The following is a 20,984-nucleotide window of genomic DNA, read 5'->3' as shown; positions in this document are numbered from 1 at the left end:
CATTCTTGGCAGGAGTACATTTTAGCCTACAGCACAAATGGAGTTAATCTGAAATGCAAACAGGAGTTGCATTAAATGTGCTTTGTTTGCCATTCAACAAGCTTTGCGTTAAGGGCAAAGACAATACTGAAATTGGGTGAGTACTTAAACTTTATTATGGAAATAAACGATGTTGCTCTAGAAGTCTTCCGCGACAAGAGAAACATGCTGTGAGGAGTTATTGAATTTCTTCTTTTCCTATCCAGAACAATTCTCTATTTGCCCGATATTTTCAGGCAATGGTTCCACAAAATTAAATATGGCCTTCCCTCTTCTGATAGCAAAACCCCAACAAAACTTAAACTATATCTTCTTTGCATGTTATAGGTAATGTGCTTTCATTATGCTTAATGTACTTTTAATAGTCTCTTATGGCAAGATGGTGATATTAAATGTGGGAATAAAATATCCATGATACAACCTTGAATTTGTTATAGTGCCTTTTATCTGTGGGCTCAAAACACTTTACACACATTCTCATTCAGTATCTCCTTGAGGTGTAGTATGTGCATTTTATGGTTGAGGACACTGAGGTGTACAATGACTAAGGGAATTGAGGTCATTTCCAGAGCTCACACTAAGCACAACCTGGATATGTCCCCTGCAGGAGTAAGGCCTCTCTCCCTCCAGGCCAGAATGCCTCCTAAGGGCTGCAGCATGGGCTTCTCAGGGCCAAAACCCCAATGCATCTTCACTAGTCTTTTCGTTCAGGGGCTTGTCTCTCTTACCTGGACACCATCAGATGCAGGGACATAACGTGCCCTTTTAAACGTGTCTGTCACATTTCTGAGAATTTCCACAGACATCAGAAGATCACCTGCATAGAAATTTTTCCTCTGAGTTAAATCCAACAGTGTCTTGGTCACCTGGGACATTCCATCACCTGCCAAAATTCGTTGCCCCTTAGCAAGGTGTTCTTTGATCTGTGATGGTCAAAAGAACAGAATAAACATCAGAATCTTCATTACTATTAATCTACATATTTTCATCAAATGTATTCAAAATTGCAGAGTCAACTATAAAATAGCATTACAAAACTGTGAATTTTGTGTATCCCACACTCTGATGGATAAACATCCAGCATGCAAAAACTAATGAGCATATACACTTTGGCAGGCACAACAGACTTGCCTTTTCTAGTACTCAGAACACACAATCGAACACGTTGGGAAAAGTTTGTACTAATTTCGGTTTTTAATTGAGTAAAAATAAAAAAAAATACTTTTAGGTGTGATAAACAAGTGAGATAATTCAGCAAGATGTGATCAGAGACAGGAAATGATAAACATTTCAAAATACCCATTTTTCTAACTTCTGGGAAAGATGGTTGAGTAGGAGGACCCTAAGCTCACCTTGTCACTCAGATACAACTAGCTAACACCCACATCAGTGTAAATAACTGAGAAAATGACCCAAAGACTGGCAGAACAAACTCGACATAGCTAAATGTAGAGAAGAGACCATATGAAAGAGGATAGGAAGGGTAGAGACATGGGACTATTGGTGGGAGAGAGGGAGCTGCAGTTGAAGAACCAGAAAGAATACACAGGGAAGATGAATTTCCATAACATTTGGTTTTGAAAACCAAGAGGGCCAAATTTTGTGAGTTCTTACAATCAGCAGCCTTAAAACCTGGAACTTTAAATAAGGAGGAGAGCCAGGAGGTTGAGAGGAAGCTGAGTTCCTCCCCTTAAAGAGACAACTCAACAAAGAGCCCCATGGAGATGCAGCATACAAGCAGCAATTTGAAAAAATCCCTGGGATACTTGGGAGGGAGAAAAATTTGTGTACTAATCTCAGAGCTTGTGCTGGAGGGGTAGGGATAACTGAAAGACTTCTCTAGGAACAAAGAAGCTGTCAGGATCCATTTCCCTTCCCTGCCCCACCTAAACATACACCCACCTTCAGGAAACAGTTCCAGACCAACACTCATTACCCAACTTGCTAACAGTGCACCACAGCCATGCATTCTCCTCTAGCCAGGCCTTCACTCCAGGTCCCCTCCCATAGCGGAACCACACAAACCTTGCTGACACAAGGCATTCTACCTGCATATTTCTGTAGATGCACCCCATCCAGCTTCCCTTGGTCCCCAGCAGCTGCAGGTTCCCTCCCACTAGCACAAAACTTTCTGGCACCATATGCCCCGCATCCACATTCTCTTGCAGTTCAGCTACTGCATCTCTGGCAAGTGCCTGGTCTGAGTCAACTTAAGCCCAAGACAGCCCCAGACTGGCCCACTAACAACACAGGGACCAACAGGCAAGAGAGCCATTGCAGATGATGGGACTGCAAAAGTGGCTCAGCCACAACAGCAGGGCACACACAGCACACATAGGAGATACTGCTGAAACTCCAGGTTCTAGTGAACAGGAAACACTGCACTGCAGGGCACTATAGGACCTCTTCTACATAAGGCCACTACTTTCAAGAGGAGAAGTAGTTAACTTTCCTAACGCACAGAAACAGTCACAGAGAGTTAGACAAAATGAGGAGACAGAGGAATATGTCCCCAAAAAAGCAATGGGACAAATTAAAGCAAGAAACTTAAATGAAATGGAGATAAGCAAAATGTTTATAGAAAATTTAAAGTAATGGTCATAAAGATACTCATGAGACTTGAGAAAAGAGGGGAGAATCTCAGTGAGACACTTAACAAAGAAACAGAAAACATAAAAAGAACCAATTTGTGATGAAGAACTACGTAAATGAAATAAAAAAAATGACAAGATGGAATAAACAGACTAGAGGAAGCGGAAGAATGGATCAGTGATTTTCAGGAAAGAGTAATGGAAAGCAATCAAGCTGAACAGGAAAGAGAAAAAAAATAATAAAAAGTGAAAATAGACTTATGGAATTCAGCAACACCATCAAGCATAATAATGTTCACATTATAGGGATTCCAGGAGGAAAAAAAGAGAGAGAGAAAGGAAGCAGAAAATTTATTTGAAGAAATAATAGCAGAAAATGTCCCAAATCTGGGGAAGGGAACAGAAATCTAGATCCAGGAGGCACAGAAAGCCCCCAACAAAATCAACTCAAGGAAGTCTACACCAAGACACATAGTAATTAAAAGGGCAAAAATTAATGATAGAATTTTAAAACTAGAAAGAGAAGAAAAAGTTTTGCATACAAAGGAAACACCATAAGGTTATAAGCTGAATTTTCAGCAGAATGTTTGCAGGCCAGAAGGGAATGGAATGATATAATTAGTGCTGAGAGAAAAAACAAAACAAAACAAACAAACAAACAAAAACAGCAGCCAAGAATACAGTATCCAGCAAGGCTATGATTCAGAAAAGAAGAGATAGAGAGTTTCCCAGACAAACAAAAGCTAAAGGAATTCATGACCATGAAACCAGCCCTACAAGAAATGTTAAAGGGGACTCTGAGTGAAAAGGAAAGACCATAAGCAAGAATAAGAAAAGTAGGAAACAGAAAAGCAGTAAAAATAAGTATAATTATAAAAATCAGTCAAGGGATTCACAGAATTAAAGGATGAAAATTATGACATCATATACCTAAAATGTGGGAGGGAGAGGAGTAAAGAATGAGTTCACTTAAGTTCACTTAATTTAACTTAAGAGAACTTAAGCTCACTTAATAGAGACTGTTATATGCAGAAGTTGTTATATACCAACCTCACGGTAACCACAAATTAAAAACCAGTAATAGATATGCAAAAAAGAAAAAGAGTAAGGAGCCCAAGTACATCACTAAATAAAGTCATCAAACTGTAGAAGAGAGCAAAAGAAGAAAAGAACAAAGAACTATGACAACAATCATAAAACAAGTAAGAAAAGGACAATAAGAACATACTTGTCAATAATCACTTTGAATCCAAATGGACTAAACACTCCAATCAAAAGACATAGGGTGGTGGAATGGATAAAAAAGCAAGACCCATCTATATGCTGCTGATAAGAGAATCATTTCAGACCTAAAGACACATGCAGATTGAATATGAAAGAATGGAAAAACATTTTTCATGCGAATGTCAGTGAAAAGAAAGCTAAGTAGCAATACTTAACATCACACAAAATAAACTTAAAACAAAGACTGTGACAAGAGACCAGGAAGGACACTATATAATTATAAAGAGAACAAGCCAACAAGAAGATATAACAAATTGCAAATATTGTGCACTCATGATGGGAGCACCCAAATACATAAAGCAGCTAAAAACACATAAAGGAAGTAATTGATAGTAATATAATAAACACCCTCTAACATCAGTGGGCAGATCATCCAAACAGAAAATCAGCAAGCAAAGAGTGGCTTTGAATGACACACTGGACCAGACCATTCTAATATTCAGAAAATTCCATCCTAAACAGCAGAATATACATTCTTTTCGAGTACACATAAAACAGTCTCCAAAAGAGATCACATATTAGGCCACAAAACAAATTTCAACAAATTCAAAAAGTTTGAAGTTGAAGTCACACCATGCATCTTTTCTGACCATAACACTATGAAACTAGAAATCGACCACAAGAAAAATCTAGAAAGAACACAAATATGTGGAGGTTAAATAATCTGCTACTCAGCAATGAACGAGTCAACCAAGAAACCAGAGAGGAAATAAGAAATAGATGGAGACAAATGAAAATGAAAACACAATGGTCCAAAATCTTTGGGATGCAGCAAAATCTGTTCTAAAAGGGATGTTTATAGCAATACAGGTGTACTTCAAGGAAGAAAGAAAAATCTCAAATACGCAACCTAATCTTACACCTAAAGGAACTAGAAAAAGAAAAACAAACAAAACTCAAAGACAGGAAATTAAAAGATCAAAGCAGAAATAAATGAAATAGAAACTAAAAAAATACAAAACAAAACAAACCCAATAGAACAGATCAATGAAACCAGGAGCTGGTTCTTGAAAAGATAAAAAAAACTGACAAACTTTTAGCTAGACTCACAAAAAAAGGAGGAGGCGGGAGGACAGGACTCAAATGATCAAAAACAGAAACGAAAGAGGAGAAATTAAAAAATGACACCACAGAAATACAAATGATTATAAGAGAATATTATAAAAACTTGCATGTCAAAAAACAGACAACCTAGAAGAAATAGATAAATTAATAGAAATATATAAACTCCCAAAACTGAATCAGAAAGAAATAGAAAATTTGAACAGACCAATGACCAGCAATGAAATTGAATCAGTAATAAAAAACAAACAAAACCACACAACTCTCAACGAACAAAAGTCCAAGACCAGATGACTTCACAGGCAAATGATACCAAGCATTTAAAGAAGAGTTAATACCTGTTCTTCTTAAACTATTCCAAAAAATGGAAAAGGAAGGAAAACTTCCAAATTCATTCTATCAGGCCAGGATTAGTCTGATACCAAAACCAAATAAAGACACCACAAAAGAAGAGAACTACAGGCCAATATCTCTGGTGAACACAGATGCAAAAATCCTCAACAAAACATTAGCTAACCAAATCCAACAATATATTAAAAAGAATCATTCATCATGATCAAGTAGGATTTATTTCACGGATGCATGCATGGTTCAGTATTCACAAATCAATCAACATGCTACATCTCAGCAATAAGAGAAAGGATAAAAACCACATGATCATTTCAATGGATGCAGAAAAAGCATCTGACAAAGTATAACATTCGGTCAACAACACAGGTCAAAGGGAACATACCTCAACATAATAAAGGCCATATTTGAAAAACCCACAACTAACATCATACTCAATAGTGAAAAACTGAGAGCTTTTCCTCTAAGGTCAGGAACAAGACCTTAGAGGTCCACTCTCACCACTTTTATTCAACAAAATATTGGAAGTCTAAGCCACAGCAGTCAGACAACACAAAAGAAATAAAAGGCATCCAAATCGGTAAAAAAGACGTAAAACTTTCACTATTTGCAGATGACATGACATTGTATACAGAAAACCCTAAGGACGCCACCAAAAAACTACTAAAACTGACAAAATAATTCAGTGAGGTCATGGGATATATAATCAATACACAGAAACCCACTGAATTTCTATTTACTAATAATGAGGTAGCAGAAACAGAAATTAAGAAAACAATCCTATTTATAATTGTACCAAAATAATAAAATATCTAGGAATAAATTGGACCAAGGAGGTGAAAGACCTGTACTCTGAAAACCATAAAACTCTGATGAAATAAATTAAACATGACACAAATGGAAAGATATTTCATGCTCATGGATTGGAAGGACAAATGTTGTTAAAATAGCCATACTATCCAAAGCAATTTACAGATTTAATGCAACCCCTATCAACATACCAACAGCATTTTTTCAGAGACTAGAATGAATAATCCTAAAATTTGTATGGAACCACATAAGATAGCCAAAGCTTATCTTGAAAATGAAGAACAAAACCAGGGGAATCACAATCCCAGATTTCAAGACATAGTACAAAGCTATAGTAATCAAAACAGTTTGGTACTGGCACAAAAACAGACGCATAGATCAAAGGAACTGAATAGAGAGCCCAGGAATAAACCCATAATTATATGGTCAATTATTCTTTGACAAAGGAGGCAAGAACATGCACTGAGGGAAAGACAGCCTCTTCAACAAATGGTGTTGGGAAAACTGTACAGCTACATGTAAAAGAATGAAACTGGGATACTTTCTTATATCACACACAAAAACAAACCCAAAATGGATGAAAGACCTAAATGTAAGACCTGAAACCATAAAGATCCTAGAAGAGACAAAGGCAGTAATTTCTCTGACATCAGATGTAGCAACTTTTTTCTAGATTTGCCTCTTGAAACAAGGGAAACAAAAGCAAAAATAAATTATTGGGACTACCAAAATAAAAAGTTTCTACACAGCATAGGAAACAATCAACAAAACTAAAATACAACCTAGTGAATGGGAGAAGATATTTGCAAATGACATATCTGATAAAGGGTTAGTATCCAAAATATATAAAGAATTTATACAACTCAACAGCAAAAAACCCACAAATAATCCAATTAAAAATGGGCTGAAGACATGAACAGATATTGAAGACATAGAGATGGCCAATAGACAGAAAAGATGCCAACATCACTCATCATCAGGGAAATGCAAATCAAAACCACAATGAGATGTCACCTCACACCTGTCAGAATGGCTAAAATAAAAAACACAAGAAACAATAAGTGTTGATGAGGGTGTGGAGAAAAAAGAACACAGATGCAAACTGGCACAGCCACTGTGGGAAACAGTATGAACTATCCTCAAAAAATTTAAAATACAAATATCCTGGGCACCTGGTTGGCTCAGTTGGCTAAGCATCCGACTCTTGGTTTCAGCTCAGGTCCTGATCTCAGGGTCCTCAGATTAAGCCCTGTATTGGGCTCCACACTCAGTAGGGAGTCTCCTTGAGATTTTATTTCCCTCTCTCTCCCCCTCCCACTTGTGTTCTCTTTCCCTCTCAAAAAAAAAAAAAAATATATATATATGTATATGTAATATATATATATATAATATATATATTATATATATATACATACACACACACACATATATATATAAATAATAATAAATCTTAAAAAGCAATAAAATAAAGTAGAAATACCCTATGATTCAGTAATTGCACTACTGGGTATTTACCCAAGGAATACGAAAACACTAATTCAAAAGGATATATCCATCTTTATGTTTACTGCAACATCATTTTCAATAGCCAAATTATGGAAGAATCCCAAGTGTCCATGGATAGATGAATGGATAAAGATTGGTATATTTATACAATGGAGTATTACTTGCCATTAGCAACAACATGGATGGATCTAGAGAGTATAATGCTAAATGAAATAAGGCAGTCAGAGATAGACAAATACTATATGATTTTACTCATAGGTGGAATTTAGGAAACAAAACAAATAAACAGAAAAAAGAGACAAACTGAAAAACAGACTCTTAGCTATAGAGAAAAAATTGATCGTTATCAGATGGGAGGTAGGTGGGGGATAGGTGAAATAGGTGAAGGGTATGGAAGGTAGACTTATCACGATGAGCACTGAGCAATGCATAGAATTGTTGAATCATTATATTGTGCACCTAAAACAAATATAACACTGTACATTATACTGGAATTTAAAAAAAATCCACTTTTATTTAATAAGCTTAGCTCAATAATTTTTGCCTTACCTTTTAAAATAAACACATCTTTATATAACAGCAAAAACAAGTTTTCATGAAAACATTTTAGCTTAAGAAAATATCTCTAAATTTTAGAGATGTACTATGACATGATTGAAAGCTAGATTATATTAGCTTTATTTAAAAATAAACAATAGCAATAAAACAACTAAAAAAAAATCTGTCAGCGAGATCTTCAGCAGCAGAATGAACAATTAAGATTCAAAGCTTAAATTAGTTTTATGGCCAGAGAAATCTGCCACCAATTTTCATATTTGCTTATCTCACAGGTCAAGGGAAGAACAGCATTTTACAATGTGGTGGAACAGCAAGGTAAGAAAAGGTAAAGAGATAACAATGATCTATTATATTTGTACTAGTTTACTAAAAGGTCAATCTTTATCATTCTACTGCTAAATTTGTGATAAAATTAAATTTTCAAAAGGGTATGAAATAATTAAGAACTAACACAGCAGAAATTATCGAAAGGTTAATGTATAGTAACTGTAATTATCAAATTTCCATTAAGAAACATGACAACAAATCCTTTAAAGTATGCAATCAATCTGAACTATTCCAAAAGTTATGATTTTTTTGAAAAAAACAGGTTACAAATTATCTTGACACTTCAGATGATATTTTTCTTTAGCCTCTAAAACACTGTCTAAAAATCTTCTGATAAACATCTTCAGAGACATACTCTATTTCCATTATGTTATGCTAAAAAACAACACATTTAGATATTTTATTTCTTCCTATTTTCTTCTTTCAATACTCTCCCCGTCTCCCTTCAGTGGCAGCCACTGACCACTCTCTAAAGTCCCAAGGATTGGATGGCATAATGATCTAGCCCTTGCGTATCTCTAAAATCTCAACGGACCCTGCTGTGGAGTGACTTTAACATATTTAATCATGACACAGACATAGCATTGGCCAATCAGAAAGGACACTGATCCTCAGAGTAAAAGGCAGCTGGTTTGCCAAGAAGATATGTACTACCAAGTTGAACTCCAGTCCCGCTATTGATAACTATTTGCAATTTTCTGTTCAGGTCATGTATTCCATAACTCCGTGTTTTTGCACTGGGTATTTCACCCTCTTCCCTTACATTAGCCCATGTTTATACATCACTCAGATTTATTGCTGGTTCTCCTAAATATCTAAACAGAGTTAATGTTTCCCTGTGCTCTCTTATCTTACACATGCATCACGCTATCACACTGAATTATGTTTGCCTGTATGTCTTTCTGCGCCAATAGTCTTTCTGAATCTTGAGGGAGGTTCCGTGCCTTATTCACAGCCTTAGAATGTAGTAGAGTGAAAGTTTGCTAGAGTGCATTCAGTCATGATGTCCTAACTATATCTTTGTGATGTAATACAGTGGAAAGGGCTTTGGAGCCAGACTGCCTAGATTTTTATTTAAATGTTTCAACTTATTATTTATGTCATTGAACCCATCGGAGATTCAGTTTACCATGTCTCCTGTAAGATTTGAAAAATATGCCTATAGGGTTAAAATTTCTTTTTAATCTTTTTTCTCTTTTTTAACTTCAAATGAACCCACGCAAGCCTAAGAGAGTGAGCACAAAATACTGCATACAGGAAAGCTTGCTTCATCACGGGCTGCGTGCCCTTCGTGATCTATTTCCTGGAGATTTTCAACACTTGCCCCCTCATTCATTGTACAGCATTAAGTACATGTCCACCTAGGGGCCCTTGAACTTGCTTTTCCTTTGGCCTAGAAGAGTCTTCCCACAGAGATCCACATGTTTTTGTTTGTTCGTTTTTTTATCATTTCCTCAGAGAGGTCTTACCTGACTCCCTATATAAAATGGTATCCTTGTCATTCTCAATCAATTTACCCTTCTTCATTGTGCTCAACCTTACCAATCATTGTGTATCTGTCTCTTGGCTTATTTGTTTTCCTGCCTCTTCCATTAGAATATAAGCCTTGTGAAGAAAGACATCTTACCTTTTTTTTTTTTTTTTTTTTACTGTTATATTCCCTGCACCTAGAGGACTTTCTCAGTATATTGAATAAATGAATTAAATGAATGAATGACTATGTCAATGTCCTTCTATGTTTATGTTAGGTCATAGGATTAAGTTAGGCATACTTGAAAGCTGTGCTAGCTTGTTTATCAACATAGAAGACATTGAAAACATTGGTATCAAGCAGCATGAAATAAATAAACTTTCTGATGTAAAGAGACAGTGCAGCTTCTGGCCTGAAAAGTGTCCTGTTCAGTAGATACAGTGTGAGGAAAGTTGCAAAGAGAAATGAAATTAATAGGGGCTACCTAAATAAAAAGTCATAAAACTCAGTCTTCAGTTTGTGCTGGCAGTGCAAATCACAGCTGTGATACTCAGAGCTGCAGAGAATTGAATGTTCTCCATTAGAAACAGAATGTAGGCAACAGTTGCCAAGGTAAACATCATCTAAGGACTTCAGATCAACTCTATTATTTTGGCAATGCCTACCTCTGTCTGTGAGGGATTTTACTTGCACAAATCTAACGTATCCCTCCCCTCAAACGAAAACATAACAAGGACTTAAATCTTGAGGAATAAAACATTTAGACATGTATTCTATTTGCAATAAAAATAGTACAGAAGGCACTGGATGGCTCAACTAATCAGAGCTCGGAAAGGCAGTCTTTCATGCCTGGGTCAGCATCAAATGCGGCCCAAGTTTGTAGTAAATTAACGTCATTGCCATCTGACAGCTGCTTAGCAGGCTTCTGTGAAATGAGTTGTTCTCAGTCCAGCCCTTTGCAGACAGGTGCCCCATAACACCACCAGCTCTCACAATTGGCACTAATTAGTATCCTTCCTGGCACTGTCAGTGAAAAGCACCCAGAACAAATATCATGTAATATTTGTACACATGAGTGTAGACTGTTGGCAGCATTTATAAAGGGTATAAGGAGTGTTCAGTTAAGACAGATTTGAACATATTTAGTTGAAAAACAATTCCAGGTTCTTGATCTTCCTTCCACAACACAAATAGTCTGTGGAAGTTTCTCTCCTTACCTTAAGCCTACCCTTTTGCTATCTATTTCTAGAATGACCTATTCATGTTAAACTCCTGGACTGTTTTTTTCTCTTTTCTGGATGAAGAAGTAGAGTTCAGATTGGGCTTGCTCACCTTACCTGTTCTCTTTTTCAAGTTGTCCTTTACTTGCACTCCACCTCTCTTCTTTTGTTTTTATCTCTATGATTTTATGATTGAATGCTATGGCTATCTCTGATTTTGAATTTCATCCGGTCCTCCTCAATCTTTCCCTCTCACAAAAATATAGCCTGACATAGTATATCTCATTTAAATACTGCTACTTTCAACTGCTATCTCCCTTCTGTTTCTCTTCAAAATCAAAATCAGAAGTATGAAATCTGATTTAAAACCCACAATTCTTTAAGTTGCAAATTAAACTCAACAATTACCTACTAAGCATTGTCTCTGGAAATCTTATTAGTATATGAAGTTTAAAGAACAGCTGGAGTCACAAAACCTGGATTTAAATTGTGTTTCTACCATTTATTACATAGGTCACTGGACAAATTGTCATTTCCCTAGGATTACCTGATTTGTCTGCGAAAAGAAACACGTCATTATATGGTCGTTATGATGGATTAATACAAAGATAGAGGATAAAAGTAGATATTCAGTGACTGTTAGCCCTTCCTATCTTACCATCTTCAATGTCTAAGTCCCCTGAATACTAGCTGTGTACTGTTTCTCACATCTATCCTTTTTTACCTATAGGCAAGAGATGCATGTTGGTCTAAGTCTTCAGTACCTCATCACACTCATTACAACAGTCTCCCAACAGGTATTACTGAGTCTCCCATGCTAAACTATCCTACTTTTTCAACTTTGAACATGTCACTTCTCTGCTTAAAACACAAACAAAAATAACTGCCAAAAAAATCCATCCATTTGATTTACAAGGCCATCCAAGTATAACCCTAACTGACATTTCTAATATTTTATTTCCCTTTATCTCATTGTATCTACCCCAACCCTATTCACTCATTATTTCTATTCAGTTAGTGATTCCTTCAGTCTTATTCCTCCATCTTTATTGCTACTTAGTAATTTAATCCACTTTGCTTTTGAATTCCTCAAATTAATGTTCACTATTATTATTATTGCTATTATTGATTTTTTAAAACTAGTAATACTTTTTAACCAGTCTATTCACAATTGCTTCTTAACCATTTCATCTTGAATTATCTTCTTTCAGAGTGTATTTTCCTTTTTTCTAATCTTTAAGTGATTATTTTGGTAGGGTTCTGTGTATGCAAACTTTTTCAATCAAAATCTTACTTTTATTTTTTTAGAGTTATACTCACTTTCAATTGATCTTTTAGATGAGGATGCTTTCATTTTCCCCATTGCATTTTCATAATATGATTTTAGTGCCCTATTTGTTACAAGTGCAAAGTCTCTTATTTAAATAGCTCATCTTTTGTAAATTACCACCCCCCTCTTTTTTTGTGTGGTAGCTTTAAATTTTTTTCTTTTTGTCTTTAGCATAATGCAGATTATATTTATTTGGATTTGCTTTTATTCATTTGGTACTTTCTCAATCTGAGTATCTTATCAGTCTTCAACTTAAAAAAAATTTTTATATATTAACTCATAGCATGCTGCCTCTCCCACAATTCTATGTGGTCTTTTTTTAAAATACATTTCTATTATATACATTTCTATTAAATACATACTAAATTTTCTTGTTCCATTCTTCATTTTCTATGTTCTCTTTCTTATTTTTTATTTCTTGATCTGTTCTGGCTTCTGAGTGAACTTTTTCTAGGCCTAAATTCCAGATTACCAATTCTTTCTTCACTTGTGTCTAATTGGCTATTTGGTCTCTTCATTAATCTTAATGACAATATTTTCTACTTATAGAAGTTCGATTTAATCTTTTTCATATTCTTCCATTCTTTAACTGTTCGGTTCTTTTTTAATCTCTTAAATTAGTTTAAACAAATGTTATCATTTCTTTCATATTTCCTATTATTTTTATTTCTTGCATTGCTAATGATCCTATTTGCTGATTCTCCCTAATGGATATTTGTCATTATTGTCAATTCATATTCAGTGAGATGCATTTGTTGTTTGGGAGGCCAAACTGCTGGTTTGTGAAAGAGTTGTTACAAACTAGTTTTGAGTGTGTTTCTCTTAGGATGGGGCCCTGAGGCAAGTTAATGATGCTGAACCATCTCATGCTAATTTTCATATTATTCCTTCTGTTTATGGCTCAGACTAGGAGTTTCAGTTTGTGAAAAGTGATCTGTTTCCTCTTACTCCAAAACCTTGTATAAACTACATATTTCTTAGACACATCCTAAACTTAACAGTTTTTCTAGTCCATGAGGCCAGAGCAGTCACAATAGTTCCAGCTCACTGCAGGGGGCTAGGTATAGCATCACTGCTTGTAGAGAGGGGCTCTTGTCAGTATCTCCAAGAAGGCTTTAGAATTTTAGCCTCCAGCACTTAGGACTCACATATAATCTGAAACTCTCATAGGTGCTGAATCATCAACTTTCCCCTACAGCTCGAGTTAGACTTTTTTTTTCCCCCTAAATTTCTGGTATCTAAGGATCTCCCTATCTTTCCTTTGAGCCCAGCTGCAATGCAATATTTGCAAATATATTCTTGTAGTTTATACAAAAAGTCACTATGATCTGTGAAGTGTTAGTTTGGTCTGTTCCACTGTTAGACTACTGCTGCAGGCTCCTAACACCAACCAGACTGAACTACTTACCATTTCCCAAAGAAAGCCCATGGATCCTGCCTTTTGCTCCTTGACTTAGGCCCTTCTGAAACTTCAAATGTTCCCTCCAAATCCATTTGTTAAATTATTATCTTTCCTTTCTCTTTCCTGAATTCTTCTCAGATAACTGCAATCATGATATGATCTCTGCTTTCAAACGTCATAGAAGTAATCTTGCTCTATCTTATATTATTATAGTGTTTGTGTTCTTATCTATTGTACTAAACCATAAACTCATAAGGGGCTTGCAGTTTCTTATTCATCTATGTGTCCCCTGTAATTTCCAGCTCATTGTCTGCACACAAAGGTATCTGCTCAAAGGGCTTGCTAAATTAAACCGAAACTACAGAAGGATTTTCCCTTCTGTAACTATCAACCTCAAGGTAAAAACATAGCAGTCCATGATGATTCAAAACAATGAAATATGTAATAATGGGGAACTTTTACATTCCCTGACACAATTTCCTTTTAAAAGATATCCAATTAATATAAATAGGCAAATGATTTCAGAAATTTTAAACATCTACAGTTATAGTTATATAATTGCTACCATTTAAAATAGAATAACAACTATTAAAACAAGGATAAAGCACTTAATTGAGAGCTTATTATACAGCAACGTGGTACAAAATGTTTTACATGAATTACCTCATTTGAGTTTTAAAATAACTGTTGGAGGTGCCATAATTATTCACATTTTACAGATAGGAGTATCGATTTAGTGTGGTGAACTGCATTCCCAGGATTGCTCAGCTCTTGAATTCTACTAAGATTTAAACTCAAGTAGTGGATTTCAGAGTTCCTGCTCTTAACCACTACATGCTTAACTTTGCTAGAAACTGTCAAAATGCTTAAATATTTAAAAATCATTCTCAATCATGTATATTTTAAGGAGACACTAAATTTTTCATATGAAAAAATATGAGAAAGAAGAGACTTGAAGCAACTTGCCAGGATGTTGAGGTACTGCCAATTATTTGAGTAATAGTCATTTTTTTGGAATGTAATGTGTAAGTGTTCCTAAAGCCATTTGCCAATATCTATAAAAAAAACTTTTTAAAAAGATTTTATTTATTTGATAAAAAGAGAGTGAGAGAGAGCATGAGCAGTGGGGAGAGGGAGAAGCAGGCTCCCTACTGAGCAGGGAGTCCAACGTGGGGTTCGATCCCAGGACCCTGAGATCATGACCTGAGCTGAAGGCAGATGCTTAACTGACTGAGCCACCCAGGTGCCCCTATAAAAGACTTTGTAAGTAGTTTATTCAAGTGGAGGGAAAAATCCCCCATGGATATATCAAGGATTCTATTTCCTTGGGGCTGTATTTTCTAATTCCTTTAATTTAGTCACTGAAGTACTTCAGATTTATAATTTCAGTATTTTCTTTAAAAATTATAATTATCAGTAATTTACTTTGCTCACACTGCAGCACTCTGTGAGCATCTTTGCTCCAAAGAGCAAGTCTTAAAAGTTTCTGTGTCATTCACATTTAATACTGTTGACAAAACCATCAGTGAAAGCAAAAAAAAAAAAAAAGAAAAAAAAAAAAACCCTGAAGTTTAAAAATAGTTGCCTTTTATAGTTCTGGATTAAGCCTCCTTGTTCTTTATATAGACAGATACGGTAAGGGTCATGGTTTAAAGAGTAGGTGTGTTTCTGAAATAACTTTATTCTTTTCACTCTATGCCTCCTACTGCCAGCCACAGTTGTCTTTATTGTGTGAATCCTAAAAAAAGGTTTATCGTAGTCACTTTGTGCAAATGACACACTTTAAACATCATATATTTATATATTATTTTCAGTATCAACTCCTACAGTCCATCTGTAAGGTATATTAAAGGTTCTCACAGCTCTAAGTGGCTTCAATTAAAAGATAATTATACAAGAAACTTCTTTTCATAAAACAATAATCTAAATATATATCTTTGCTTCAGTTTATAATTATCATTTTTCTAAGACCAAAGTCATTCATTAGATGATGGTATTAAATTATTTACAGATCTATCTGGTGTCTCCAGGAAAGAGAGCTCATCCTGTGTGGAAAAGAAAGCATATCCTTCGATCTACTATACTAATAGTTCTTAATTTTCCCTATATCGATACAAAAAGCTTGTGTTCATCTTAGAGCTGTCCTAGGGCTCGGAGTTCAAATTTGAAAAGACAATTCTTGCCTGGAGACAATTTGATGGAGAGATTTAGTCCAGAATTCTCCTGCATAAATTATGTATGTGTTGCACAGAACCCAGGATAAATAACCCTTGGCCACGGGGTATTTGGTATCCCAGTTTCTTGCCCCAGGAATTCCTGAAGTGAGAGATAGGATGCCATAAATTTGAGGATTCAAATTTATTGTTATAAGAATAAACTGAGTCATGAAGAAAACTGATGAAGAAAAGTGAGTGAGGTATATACTATGCATATCTTCCTGTAAAACCCATAAATTTTCAAAGTAAGAATGAGAACATAGTAAATTTATGTAACAGGAAACACACACACACACACACACACACACACACACACACACACTAACTTGAATTTCAGAGTGGCCAGAATTAGTCAAAAGTACAATTTCTGAGCAAGAGACATAGGTAGATAGGATTTCTTTTCTTAACACCAAATCGGTCTAGAAGCTCTTACTAATATTCTGACCTAAGAGATAAATTAGAGCATGTTCTATGAGTTCAAAGCAGTATAGTAGTCACAGACTGGGACTCAAATTTTCAGGAACCACCTTAGTGGGAGACAGAACATTAAGTAACCCAATATTTCTCTATGTTTTTTTCAATTATATTTTCATTACTTAAATTTCCTAGTTCTTGTGATATTGTATCAGTCAGAATGGGATAGGTTATGCTATGATAATAAACAACTTTAAAATATCAGTGCCTAAAAACAACAAAAATTCATTTCTCACTCACAACACATATGCAACTCAGGTCATCAGGAAGGCTCTGTTCATCATAGTCATTCAGGGGCTTGGGGTGATGGAGGTTGAAAGATTTTGCATTGGCAATGGCATTCTCAGGCCTGACATGACAAAGACCACCTCCTTACACAACCAGTTGGCCAGTTCTAGTCACATGTGTGTTCCTAATTTCAAGGATTGAAGTAACACAATTCTCCCATGTGCCCAGAAGAGGAAAATTAGATATTACCCAACACAGGTATGTCTTGTGGTATGGAACTGGCTAGCAATCATTTAATTTCTTTGAATTCATCCACCAAAACTTTACCTTCTTTACATTTTAATTTTTTTACATTGTTTACCATTTTACTTCTTTGCATTCCTCTGCCAAAATTCAACCTTAGATAAAATCTACCACTGTGCTTCTTAAACTTTAATGTACATATGAGCCACAGAGGGAGCTTTTCAAACAGCAGATTCTGATTAAGGTGGTCTGGGACATGGTTTCAGATTCTACATTTCTAATGAGTTCCCAGGTGCTGCTTGCTGATACTTCTGGTCTTTGGAAAACATTTTGGCTCCACCAAATGCCTTCTCTGCACCTGCATCCAAGCAGCTCAACTGTGCTGGAGAAAAATCACAACTAAACTGACTAGCTGCACTCTAAGTTATTTCAACCCTCAGTACAATGCAATCTTTGGCAACCCCTAAGTACACCTGCTTCAAACTATTCTTTCAGAATACGACAGTTCAGAAAATGACATTACCATCAGCCAAATGTGCTCACTCAAACTTGATGAAGGATAACATCATCTCTCATCTGGATTACTGCAGCAAGCTTGACAGGTTCCAGTCCTGCTACCCTATAGTCTATTCTCCATAGAACACTATATGACCCTCTTTAATTATTATGAATTAAATCACTCTTTACCATTAACGGCTTCTCACTGCATTTAGAATAAAATTCAAACTCTTAGCAAAGGTCTTTAAGGCATAGAATTATTTTTTCCCTACCTAGCTCTCCAGCTTCATCTCATGGCATTCTCTTCTTGTTCACTACCTCTGGCCACTAGATCATCTTTCACTTCCTTAAAGACTTCAAAGTTTTTCCAAATGCTATTGCTGCAAATGGAAGGTATTCTTATTCTCTGATGCACTCATTCTCTTCACTCTTTGAATGTCTAGATCCATCTCATTTTTCAGGCCACAGTTTTAAATGTCATTTCTTCATAAATACTTCTCTGAATTTCTTATCTAAACTTCATTTCCCATGTTGGTACTTTGTTAATTTCCCTCAGCATATCACAATGTGTAATTACATATCTTTTCTTGTCTACTTTACTTGTATTTGTGTGTGTCACATTCAAGTTCTATCTCTAGGTCCATGCACTCCGTTGCACATAAAGGTCTTGTAGAATAAGTTAATGGGTAGTTGAATGGATAGGTGAATGACTGAATAATAGAGTATACTTTCCTTTAAAATTTTTTCCTTTGACATTAGCTTAATTCTCTATAAAATATATTTTATTAAATCATCCTATGAATAAGTTTCAAGTCAGTGAATTTCAATTGCTAAAACTAACCCTAACATTTCTTCTTCAAGTCACACTAAATCTGTAATCTGGGAGAATCCTAAAATTCTCTAGGGTTTTTATAGATATAATCAATAATATATTGTCAGTTTAAAAAAAAGGAAGTAAAGTATAAGCTGAGAAGTATTTCATTATATATCTATATAATGGACTCCCTTAGAATTCCCTAGGACACACTATTATATGTATTTAAGAGTTTTTTCTTTTTTTAAAATACAATTGAAATTGATTGGTTTAGTATAGTAATTCTTTTAAGGCTGATGCTTTTCCCACTAAAACTAGAAAAATCCATATAAATTACAAAAAATCATACTCCTTAGAGCATCAGATAGCTATGGATAAGATAATTAGTTTATCTAAATTTCCAGAAAAAAGCAGATTGTTTCTAAGGTAACCAACAATTTTAGTCATGGGGGGGTGTTGCTAAATCTGGACAAGAAGTGAGGGGCAGGTGTAACCCTGCAAGAGGACCTCTAGTGAAGAAAGAGAAACTCATGTTTTTTAGTTGCCCGCGGATAGAAAAATGTATTGGAAATTTGAGGGTCCCTAAAAATCCTACTGGTATTTTTCGCCATGAGACATTTGCTAAGTTTTTGAAATGTGTAGGAAGCTGAGAAGTTAAGATGAAAACTTCTAAAATTCAGAGTTTCTCCATCCTTGTAAGTATGCATTTGGAAACAAATTTGAAGTTGCTTGGAAATAAAGCTGGAGCACTGAGCTGGTACCTCTTGAAGAACAGAACTGAATCTTCTACAGTTTCTCAGGCCTGATGGGATGGGCAAACATAGGCTCTCCATCCAAAGCCTTTAAGACACACAGTGGAAAAAGGGCTAAGCAGAGATAGTCTTACTAAAACTGCAAATCACTTCAACCCAGGTCAAATCTCAATTGCACTGTAGTATCAGCTCTTCACTGTATCTGAATAACAAAGAAAAGGGGGAATGCTTTTGGTGGACATTGACATTGTCTAAAAACCCTACATGTGTTTTACACAATGTCTGGCATTTAATAAAAATAGTAGATATGCCAGATGATTTGATTGATAAAATAAGCCCATTCGCAGATTATCCAGATATTAGATTTCACTTTGATAAGTAATTTAAAATAACTATGGTTAAATTACTAAAGACAATAAAGAAGAAAAAAGGACAAAATAGACTTTGTCCATTCTTTGATGGAGAATTCTAAAAGAGATGAAATCTTAAAAAATAAGACAAAACAAACAAACAAAGGCCATTAAAAAAATGTATATTCTAGATCAGAAGTTAATGAACTTACAGCCGGTGGGTCAAATCCAGCCCATTGCCTGTTTTTGTATAAAGTTTTACTGGAACACCATCATATTTACTTACTGTTTATGGCTGTTCTTGTTCCACAACAGCAGAGTTGAATAGTTAGAACAGAGACCATAAGTGATGTAAAGTCTAAAATACTCACTATGTTCTTTTTGAAATATACTGTGAACTTTGACATATGAATTGCTTAGAACATCAAGATTTAGTTAACATCTTACTTCCTTTTTTTCCCCCTCAGCTCCTTCAGGGTAGATAGCATTCAATAAAAGTGAGTTATTGTCATTTGCTGAACACTCAGTGAACTCATAATTTTATTCAGGACCACATGTTAATACTTTGGAATTGTGAGGTTGAACTCAGATCCTAAAACTTCAACATGGGATCCTGAATAAAAGTAAGAGGCTTCTGTCCACTTTAAAGGAAATAATGTTCTTCAGCTTTTCCTTGGCATTACTGAGTTTTGCAATGATTATCTGAGCTCTGGGAGTGAGGGTGTTGACAAACTTGAAATTTGGCAACGGGAACAAAAAGGAAGTCCAGTGCCATGTCATGAGTACTTAAAACAAGGGTGTCTATGTTCTTCCATGAGAGGATCATGTAATTAGATATACATGTATATGAATGCCCAATTAATGTTGTAATTAGTAATAATAATAGCTCACATGTATTAAATGTATACTATGGTAACAATTCCATTTAATTGGCCTTGGGTGACCTCACCATTGGTATTTTTAAGAATTCCCATGCAATTATAATGTTCACTCAGGATTAAGAAACTTCTGATTTAGCTGCTTCTCCCTGCTTTCATCATCACCTGCTGTGTTCCAACCATATTGTATTACAAAAAACTGGCAGAACAAGTAACTCCTGTATCTCAGACTCACTTAATTAATGACTATTTGAAAACAAAAATTATCTGCTAGCTCTCCCGGCTGGCTGGAGCATAGTATTGGGTTCTTTCTTTCTTTCTTAACTACTCATTAAAAAAACAAGACTTGCATATTTTTTGTCTCAATAAATATCTGTTGCAAGCAAAAACTATGGTGGCTAATGTCTTTCTTTCCTCTAAATAAGCTGCAGTAATAAAATGTATTATCATCCTTGAATCAATATTGTATTCTTTAAACTAATATAATGCTGTATGTTAACTACACTGGAGTAAAACGAAAAGAAAAGAAAGAAAAGAAAAGAAAAAGAAAAGAATAGAGAAAAGAAAAAAAGAAAAGAAAAGA

The 20,984-nt window shown here is 35.3% G+C and overlaps 1 protein-coding gene across 1 annotated transcript in view; it reads right to left on the bottom strand.

Moving 5' to 3' along the window:
- Positions 1–20,984, bottom strand: part of ADGRB3 (adhesion G protein-coupled receptor B3) — a 697,706-nt gene that overhangs the window by 361,015 nt on the left and 315,707 nt on the right. Inside the window, exon 9 of the mRNA XM_040643606.1 lies at positions 768–962. Within this exon, the coding sequence (XP_040499540.1) occupies positions 768–962 (195 nt within the window). The remainder of the gene's footprint in view (positions 1–767; positions 963–20,984) is intronic.

The sequence above is a fragment of the Ursus maritimus genome, unplaced genomic scaffold, assembly GCF_017311325.1.
Source record: "Ursus maritimus isolate PB19 unplaced genomic scaffold, ASM1731132v1 scaffold_29, whole genome shotgun sequence".
In the NCBI taxonomy this organism is placed as follows: domain Eukaryota; kingdom Metazoa; phylum Chordata; class Mammalia; order Carnivora; family Ursidae; genus Ursus; species Ursus maritimus.
Note: the sequence above shows the minus strand (reverse complement) of the source record. Positions and strands in the feature narration are given on the sequence as shown.